The following is a 10,026-nucleotide window of genomic DNA, read 5'->3' as shown; positions in this document are numbered from 1 at the left end:
TACTTAAATGATAGTGATGATTTTAAAAATAAAAAGGTAACCTTTCCCAGCTTTGGCAAGCTGTAATAATAATAATAATAATAATATAGCTTTAATTATTATTATTATTATTATTATTATTATTATCCTCATTATCATTATTAAAATAATATTGATGATATTAAAATAAAAAGGTAACCTTTCCCAGCTCTGACAATCAATAATAATAATAATATAGCCTTAATTATCATCATCATCATCATCATCATCATCATCATCATCATCATCATCATCATCATCAAAATAATAGTGATGATATTAAAAAATAAAAAGGTAACCTTTCCCAGTTCTGACAAGCTATGATGATGATGATGATGATGATGATGATGATGATGATGATGCAGCCTTAATTGCTCAGGTTTTCCTCCAGGCTGTCAGTTTTCTTCTGATTTGGAAAGCAGGGCCTGTATAGTGAAGGATAGTGAAGTTTTCTCCTATATCGTATAGTGAAATTTATTACTATATAGTAATATAGTATACTATATAGTAGAGTGAAATTAAATCTGACTGATAGGTTTCTGCAGAGATCCATCCCACTGAGTTCATCGGCAAGGAATGCTGCAAAATGGTGCACAAGATTTGCAACAGCCCTCCATGAAACCATATGGGGAAAAAAGGGGCCTTGAAAATGTGCACCTCAATAAAAGAATAATAATAATAATGGATTGGATCCAGACTTTTCCGGAGTGTAGGCCGAGGGAAACCATCCCTCCAGTATTGTCGGTTCCCATGGGTTTCGCCACGTCCCTTCTTGGACAAAGTCCTGGGCCCCCCGCCCAAGCGCCTGTTGTGTTTTTTTAAAAGCCTCTCTGGCCCCAGCCTTCTTTTTTTGCAAGAGTATTTTAAAAATGATTGATTATATATTATATATCTGGTGTTTTGTGTGTTTTGTGTGTGTGTATATATATACTATTAATATCCCTGTATGCCTTAATTTAATCACCGGCACCCCTTTTAATCACCCAAAGTTTAGGGTAAATTAATCCTTGCAAGCAGCCGCCAAACAGCGAGGCCTACTAATGATAGAGCCAACCTTTATTTGGCCTTTATCATTATTCGGCCTTCACTGTTTGCTCCGCTGCGCTTGCAAGATTATATTTACCCTCAATCTTTTTGGGTTCTATTAAACGGTTTGCCTCCTTTGATTAATTGCGGTTTGTGTGTGTGTGTGGTTTTGTGTTTGTGTGTATATATATATATATATATCTATATATATAATATATCCCTAAGCTGAATTCTGCCTTTGTCATCTTTGCGCATCCTTCGCAGCAGCTGAAAGTAATTAAAAGCAATAAAACACGGCCACATCACAAAATGTAATTTGAAAAAAGGCCCTTCGACGGAGAAGGCGAATACATCTGGGACATCTTGCTCCTCCTTTGGTTGTAGTTTTGTTGTTCGAAAAGTGTTGGGTGTTTCTGAAATGGCCTGTGTCCGATCATTCTGAATGTCGTCCTGGATTTAAGCAACTATATCGACCAGAGCCTAGACAAGTGAATTGCCTTGCACCGTTCCAAAATGGCGCCAAGTGTATCTGATGGAATTTAGTCCCAGGCTCGCATCTGATCTTGGAGGCTGAGTAGGGTCAAGCTTGGTTAGTCCTTGGATGAGAGGTGCTGCAGGCTCTGTTTCGGAGGAAGGCACTGGCCAAAGCACCTCTGAGGATTCCTCGCCTATAAGAAAACCCTATGAAGTTCATAGGGTGGCCATAAATCGGCAGCCAATGTGGAGTGTATCTGATGGATTGTGCCCATCGCTGTTATATGGTATGGGCACCTGGGAGGAAGAATAGAGTAGGCCTATAGGAAACTTGTCTTGTACTAAGACCATGGTCCCCTTATTGAAGTGCTGTCTATACTGTAGACAGCATCTCTTCGTGTTTTCAGAGAGGGATCCAAGCCAGCACTCCTTGGAGATTGAACACAGGACCTTCTGCATGCAAGGCAGGTGCACTGTCACTGAGTTATGGGGCTTATCCATATGAAATACTTAAAAAAATAGAATGAGGGAGTGCTTGAATTCATCTAAGCAACGTAAGGCACTGGATAGGAGAAGGGAGGAAGACCTGAAACACAAATTCAGCAACTGGAGTCCTCTGCTGGCCATTAGTAACTCCAAGCTATGGACATGGATTTGGGTACTTGGTAAGGAAGTAGAGATGATGGAAGCAGGATAGAGTAATAAGACAGGGTCTGCATCTGCACCCTAGTCACAAAGCTGTTTGACACTGCTTTAAACATCATGGCGCCATCCTATGGAATCCTGGGATTTATAATTTGTCGTGGTCCCAGGGCTCTCTGACAGAGAAGGCTAAAGATCTCACCAAATTGCAGATCCCAGAATTTCATAACGTTGAGCCGTGGCGGTTAAAGCAGTGTCAAACTGCATTGTTTCTGCAGTTCAGATGGCATCAGAGTTCTGTCTCTCTTTCCCCTGAAGCATCTTTCCTAGATCCTGTCCTTATATAGTAATAAATCAGTTACTAAACTATACATTGCCAAGCTTTTCTTAGGCAAGGAATACTCAGAGGACGTTCTGCTAGTTCCTTCCTCTGCGAACTATTTCCTATTGCTCCTGGCATTCCTTGGTGGTCTCCCATCCAAGTACTAACCAGGGTTGACCCTGCTTGGTGCCCAAGCTCAGACAGGATCTGGTGCCTTTAGGGTACTGTATTTTGGCTTCTCTGCACATTATTGGCTATAAATGTGATCTGAAGGGCATCTTTCTGTACTTTTCGGCCTGAAACCTATTGCTTAGTCCTAACTTGAGTAGGCCATCACATTAATGGTTGCTTAGCAAGTCAGCAGAGAAGTAAAAGGCATTAACTGAATGACTCGACTCTAGTTGGGACTAAACAGGATTCAGGCCAAAGTGATACAGCTTGCATAGAGATCTGACTGACTGGGAAGGCAGATGTTGGATGAGTTATGCGCTCTTTCTCTCTTTCCCACCCTCTGGAATCTTAAACATATTTAGTCTGCAGTAAGCCCTGATGGAGTTAGTAGGACAGACTTCCAAGTAAATGTTTAGTTTCAACCCTTTTTGAATTCCGGGCATGATCCATGAGGGTTGCATAGAAGAATCATAACTCTTAGCCCTAAACAGAGGCTGGAGAAATTAAGTTTTGGTCTGCGCTCCTCGGGATCCTGGGGGCCGTAGCTCTTAAAAGGAACCTTTCCCGGCTCCGACAAGAACTTCATCTCCGACGGAAACTGTTTCCTCCTTGCTTTTCGGTTTTGGCAGTGCCTCTTGCAAGAGAGTCAGTTCACGCTGGAATAAGGGCTTTGTTTTTATTCTTATTATTGATGATCGATGGGGATTGTCTGCTAATCTTTCCATCTTTTTCTCCTGTCCTCGGTAGGCGGATGTTCCCCAGCTACAAAGTGAAAGTCACAGGACTCAACCCCAAGACCAAGTACATTCTGCTGATGGATATTGTCCCTTCTGATGACCACAGATACAAGTTTGCAGACAATAAATGGTATGCTTTTGAAGGAGGGAGAGGGCCAGCAGGAGCATGATCCATTGAACGCTTTGGTCCCATGGGTTTCAGGAGGGCTCAAATTATTGTCAGGAGGGCATGTTCCATTCTTTGAATAATGGCCTCCAAAAGCACATAGGAACCACTGTGGTAGCGTGGCTAGAGTGCCTGAATCCTAGGTTCAAATCTGCCTAGCTGTGAAGCTCATTGGCTGACCATGGATCATCTGTACTGCAGAAATAATGCAAGTTGACACCACTTTAACTGCCATGGCTCAATGCTATGGGAATCTGGGGTTGGTAGTTTCATGAGAGCTTTAGCCTTTTCTGTCAGAGAGCTCTGGTGCCAAAACTACAAATCTCAGGATTGCATTGCATGGAGCCGCAGTGGTTAAAGTGGTGTCAAACTGCATTAGTTCTGCAGTGCGGATTAGGCCACAGTCTAGGTCATAGAGTGGTTAGGAGGTTAAAAGAGAACACACAAGATTAACTTGAAAGCGTCTTCCAGAGGAGAAAGGACATCTCCTGGACACTTTGTGGGTCCACCTGAAGTCTGGATCAGTCCCTTTTCATGGTCTGGAGCTTCTCAAACTCCTGGTTTTGAAACATTACCTTGATGTCTCTCATTGACCAACCTGTTCATAGAAGTTCATTTGGACCCTACTGGTAAATCTTCCCTAAAACAGACCCAACAAGTCTATAGGATTTATCTCAGGTTGACCGAATATCCAACAGTTGATTCTGTGGGTCTACTCTAGTTGGGATTGACCATTAGGATTCAGGCAACTGCCTGGTCTCATTCAATTGAGGGTCAAGGCTCAGAAGAAGAAGTGGTGGCTTCCATGTCAATGGGGTGGCAAATCTGCTCCGGCCTTTAGCCTGAACTTTAAAAAAGCAGCTGTTTCAGTGATGGAATTCAGGACCTTGGACAGCTTTTCTAAAACCTCCAATGGATCCATCCCCTGACTGGCATGGATGTGGCCTTCACATCTGCCTGAGCAGAAGCCGGCCTTGAGAAAGGGTTTGGAAAGAAGAATTCCACCCATCCCTGAGCAAAGCCAAGGATGCTCATTCATCTTTCAAGGTGGTGTGCGATTCTCTTTCCGTTGGACGTGGAAAGTTTGCTTCCTCCGCCAACATAAACAGTGAAGATTCACAGAGGAACGCGGTCCACTGGCCAAAGCAGGGAAGGAAGCATAACTAGGAAGCCCATGTCAGGAGACCTCCAGACGGATGCCAAGGCAAGGACATTGTGCAGCCTTGCCATCTTTTTCTCTGCAACAGATTTTCGGTAGTAAAAAGGGGGGGGAGTAGGAAAGTGGCAAAGGGATGATGTTTTTCATCGTCTGGATGCCTGTGTAACATTCCATGAATGAAACTGTATGACGAAAGCATTGTCTGGAAGCACCCCTGGAATTACAGCGCATGAACCATCAAATTCATTCAAGAGCTTCCCCAATTAAAATGGCGAAATGCACATTCCTAAAAAACCCTAGTGATCAAGGATGACTTCTGTTTTGAGTCCTGACTCAAATCAATTGCTGTCTCCATTTTAGGTCTCTAGGAGTTAAAGGTGCAGTCCATTGGAGTTGTTCTTGTAGGGCCTCTTGTAGGGACTTGCTATGCAGTCTCTGCTCAGAGAAGGATGTCCCATCTTAGCCTTCTAGAGGCCACATCTGCGTCTGCACTGCCAAAATAATCCAGGTTGACCTCACTATAACTGCCAGGCTTCAATACTATGGAGCTCTGGGGAATTGTAGTTTGTTGTGGCCCTAGAGCCCTCTGACAGAGAAGGCTACATGCCTCACACAACTACAGTCCCCAGACTTCCAGAAGCAATGAGCCAAGTGGGGTCAAACTGGATTATTTCTGCAGTGCAGATACAGCCCAAAGGAAAAGCTTTTCGCTTTTGCTTCCATGCAAATTGTCTAGCTGCAGAGACTACAAATATATAACATTTGCAGATGAAGGAAGGGAGAGAGAGGTCATATTTCCATGGCATGGACGCTCTGGTTGACATTAGCCATGATTTGTTGCTTTCTTTCGCCACAGATTAAACCACAGTTTGTGGACTGTTTCCCACTTGTTCCTTTTTCCTAGCTCCTGTTTCAGGATGGGCGGGTGGGGAAAATTAATCACAGTTCTGCATTCAAATGCCATGGTTTAAGTGATCCTCTCCAGATGTTTTGGACTTCATCTCCCAGAATTCCTGACAGTTGGCCAAGCTGGCTGGGGCTTCTGGGAGCCAAATACTTAAAGGACCAAAGCTTAGGAAACATGGTTAATCAAAGACAGAGCTCATAAGCCTCCAAGGAACCATGCCATCTAATGGTGCTTTGTGTCTGGCTGACAAACCATGATTTATAGGTTTTTGTGGGTTTTCCGGGCTATGAGGACATATTCTAGAAGAGTTTATTCCTGACATTTCGCCAGCATCTGTGGCTGGCATCTTCAGAGAATGCTGGCATGGAAGAGAATGGGATATATACATATGTATATACATTCTCTGAAGATGCCAGCCACAGATGCTGGTGAAATGTCAGGAATAAACTCTTCTAGAACATGGTCACAGAGCCCGAAAACCCCACAAAAACCTATAGATGCCAACCAGGAAAGCCTTTGACTTCACAAACCATGATTTGTTTGTGAGGCTGGATTTGGATACGATAGCAAATCAGAATTCACGGCTGGCTTCCTATTCTATGCAGTTATTCATAAGATTTTATAAACCCAAATAAAGAGACAGAAACCATGAAAATGTGATGTGTACGTAATCTATAATGGTAACATCCATGATCATTTCTGGACCACAACAACATTAGTGACTGCAAGAGAACTGAGAGAATGTGTAAAATGATTGAATGAACTGTATGCAGGGAGGATTGTCTTGAGCACGATGAGTTTGATGAAAACGATGAATTTAATTGCGGGCAAAGTTAGCCGTTCTTCTGTTCCTCCTTTCCTCCATGATGCATTGGCCTTTTCTGATTTTCTAATGGGCTTTGAAATGAGAAGATGGGGGAAAAACATGTTCTGTTGCTTTTGGGTAGGTCAGTGACTGGGAAAGCTGAACCTGCCATGCCTGGAAGATTATATGTCCATCCAGACTCGCCAGCTACTGGAGCTCATTGGATGCGGCAGCTGGTTTCCTTCCAAAAGCTCAAGCTGACAAACAATCATCTCGACCCATTTGGCCATGTGAGTACCGCGCGCTGATTCAATTTCGTCTTGGCTGGTACAGAGTGACATTGGAACTCCCTTCCAGAAAATGCCCCCCTTTCAGCCAATGCCTTACTGGGATCCATGCTGCATGCGGATTTCATCCCAGCCCTTCTGTGTCAGGGCCAGGCCTCAATCCTTTAACATCCAAAACATACAGCGGCGGCGCTGAGCATGTTCGGAGCACATTACGCTTACCACTGAGTAGCGACAGCCAGGCTCTGAACTCTTGTTAGGACTTAGAAAGAAGAAGTCAGAGGGGATTGAGAGTTCCTGCATGGCAGGGGGTTGGACTGGATGGCCCTTGTGGTCTCTTCCAACTCTATGATTCTATGATTTGGGGCAAGGATTTATAGGCACACGTCCCTCCTCTCAGTGCTTTGGAAAGTAAATCAAGGGCTGCATCTACACTGCAGAATAACCGCAGCTTGACACTGCTTTAACTGGCATGGCTCCCTGCCAAGAAATTCTGGGATTTGTAGTTTGTCGGAGAGCTCTGGCGCCACAATAAACGGCAAATCCCAGTGCTAGGAATCTGGGGACTGAAGGAAAATTTCACTGGAGGGGCACACTTCTTATTTAGGGGCAATGCCATCACCCCGTCCACCATAGCCACACATCTGAGTTACCATAAGATCTCAGAATGGCCAATAAAGGTGCACAAACATCTGGTTCATGGCACAAGATCAATCTTCCCATTTTACAGCCGAAGGACTATTGGGGCCAAAAAAAAAAAAAAAAAAAATTATGCATGGCTAGGATAAAGTCAACCGCTGGGATTGTTGTTTACTTCCAGTCCTACTTGCTGTTAAAGTGTTTGTGGTCAGATATGGTGTTTGTGGTCTCCTGAAAACCACCCAGAGATTTATACTGAATATACATCATATGTGGGAGAAGTGATAGCTTTCCCTTCTGGCGTCGCCTGCTGTCAGATTTGTCTTTGCCTGCCTTCAGCTTCAGCCCACACTTGACTTTTCTCTTTCAGTTAATGCAGCAATGTCCAAACTCTGGTCCTCCAGGTGGTTTGGCTTCAGCTCCCACAGCCTCCGACCATCTTACTAAGTGGTCTGGGATGCTGGGAGCTGAGTCCAAAACCTGGAAGGCCAGACATGGCTGAGTTAATGGTACTTCATACCAAAAAAAGTCCCCTTGCTTCCAGACTTGTTAAATGGATTAACGGGAGAGCAAAATGAGTTTATGGCTGAGTTGTTTTGAAATCCTACAAATTCGTCTGTCCCTGGTATGACAAGAGAAGGACTGGGAGGAATAGCTAGGAAGATTTTTTTAAACTACTGTATTTTATTGCAACTAAACATTACACTGAATAATTGTGTTCTGGTCAAAGCCGTTGGGCATATTTGGGTCACTGTTTGCAAAAGGGAAGCATGGATATACCGGATCCTAACAAGGTATAATAGCTATGAAAACTGACACGAGGCAGGCTGTATTATTTATCGACTGTCAAGGTGATAAAATCACTGCTTAGGGAGAATGTGTAAAATGATTATTTTATACGTGAACTTTCTTCCGGTGTCCCTCTGCTTTTGCAACAACAAGGCGGCCTCCTCTGCATTCTTGTTATTCCACAATGTTCTGGGTAGCGTCTTTTCTCGGTGCGGAGAAGAAATCTCATATGGCTTGGGACCGAAATCAGCATGAAGGGATGGGGCTGGAAATAGAGCATGTCTATGGTTTGAAATAAAGGAAACGATGGGTGGATTAAGGCAATTCAGAGTCTATAATGATTCACTGAAGCTTAGTCTTGAATGATCTCCAGAGTGTGGAAAACTCCCCTTTGGACTGCAGCTCACACAATTCCCATTCATGGGATTTGGGGAGCTATAATCCCAAACTAAAGGATTTCTAAACTCGGTTAGCTCCACCAATGCATATCCTAATCCCATCTGGGAACACTTGAGTTATATATTCCAGGGAGATTGGACTGGATTCCGCTTGCGGTCCCGTCCAACTCAGTGACTGAGTTCTGACTCATGTTGTGACAATGGTGCGAGATGGAAATTCTGGATGTGGACTTCTCCTTTGCCCACGCCTTTAGAGTGCAATGCGTCTTCCTTTGCTTCCTTCCAGATATACCCAGCTCACTCTCCCAGGTTCGGGAGGCCCCTTGCGCCTTCTGCCAACCAAGGCTTTGGCCTCCTGCCCTAAAGTCCTGCCCTGGTGGCGCCATTGTGGCCTACATGCCTTTGCTCCTTAGCTTGCAGTAAAACGAAACAGGGGCCGGTGGGCTGAAAGGTCCAGTGACTAGATCATTGATCACCAGGCTTCTTTGCACCAGCAGCTTTGATTCGGCCGAGGTTGACAGCTTAGCTTGAGGAAGGGGGAGTTAGGCCAAGAGGGTCCTGGAAAGTGACTCGAGTTGGTCTTAATTTGATGGAAGTGTGCGTTTGATGGGCGTTGGTGGCTGTCATACCCTGTCAACAGTTGGCTGTAATTGAGTTCTTGCTCTCTAAGTGGCGCTTGTGGCCACGTGGAAGGGAGACGTGAGATGGAAATGGAAGACAGCAGCACCTTGTAAACAGGACTGGTACAACGTGCTAAATGATCTAGTAACCTAGATTGAAGCGGAGCCCGGTACAGGTTACAATTTGAATTAATCTTGATGCTTGGCCGCGACGGACGGAAACACGGGCTTAGAAATGCCAGGATGGCAGGCCCGGGCTTCCTCTGAGCTTTCGCTCGCTCGGAAGGCGCCCAAGAACCCTTTGCTCCCCCCTCTCCCTCCATCTTTTATCTTCGCTCCGATGCCAGGATGGTGAACAAATCCTCATGAAAATATAATCGCCAGATGAAAAAACACACATACCCAATTTGCAGCAAGCTACAGATACAGCGATATCTTCAACCCTCAAGTGAATAAAAACATTTTGATCCAGTTCTTAGAAGGCAGAGGTGGGATTTGCCCAGCAAACATTGCCCCCAGTTTCCTTTGGGGACCCCAAATGGCAACTCATGCCCACAGAAGCGTCTGGATTGGAGCATTTGTCATTTTTGCAAACAATGGCTGAGAGACTTAAACTTAAAACCAGCCTGGATGATATAAAGGCCTTTGGGGCTACAGCAAATTGTGTTTATTTTTGGTGCCACTATGTGCCATCAAGCCATTTCTGACTTATAGCAACCCCAAGATGGTCCTATCACTGGGTTTTCTTGGCAAGGTTTGTTCAAAGAGGGTTTGCTGTTGCCGTCCTCTGAGACTGAGAAAGTATGACTTGCAACGTGAGGTTGCACTTGGCAATGCAAGGGACAAGGGCAGGCTATGAAATATAC

At 44.5% G+C, this 10,026-nt stretch overlaps 1 protein-coding gene across 1 annotated transcript in view; it reads left to right on the top strand.

The window, feature by feature from the left end:
- TBX5 (T-box transcription factor 5) overlaps positions 1-10,026 on the top strand; it is an 80,819-nt gene that overhangs the window by 36,074 nt on the left and 34,719 nt on the right. Inside the window, 2 exon segments of the mRNA XM_042441502.1 lie at positions 3,401-3,520; positions 6,570-6,717. Coding sequence (XP_042297436.1) covers positions 3,401-3,520; positions 6,570-6,717 — 268 coding nt within the window.

The sequence above is a fragment of the Sceloporus undulatus genome, chromosome 10, assembly GCF_019175285.1.
Source record: "Sceloporus undulatus isolate JIND9_A2432 ecotype Alabama chromosome 10, SceUnd_v1.1, whole genome shotgun sequence".
NCBI classification, from domain to species: Eukaryota; Metazoa; Chordata; class Lepidosauria; order Squamata; family Phrynosomatidae; genus Sceloporus; species Sceloporus undulatus.
Note: the sequence above shows the minus strand (reverse complement) of the source record. Positions and strands in the feature narration are given on the sequence as shown.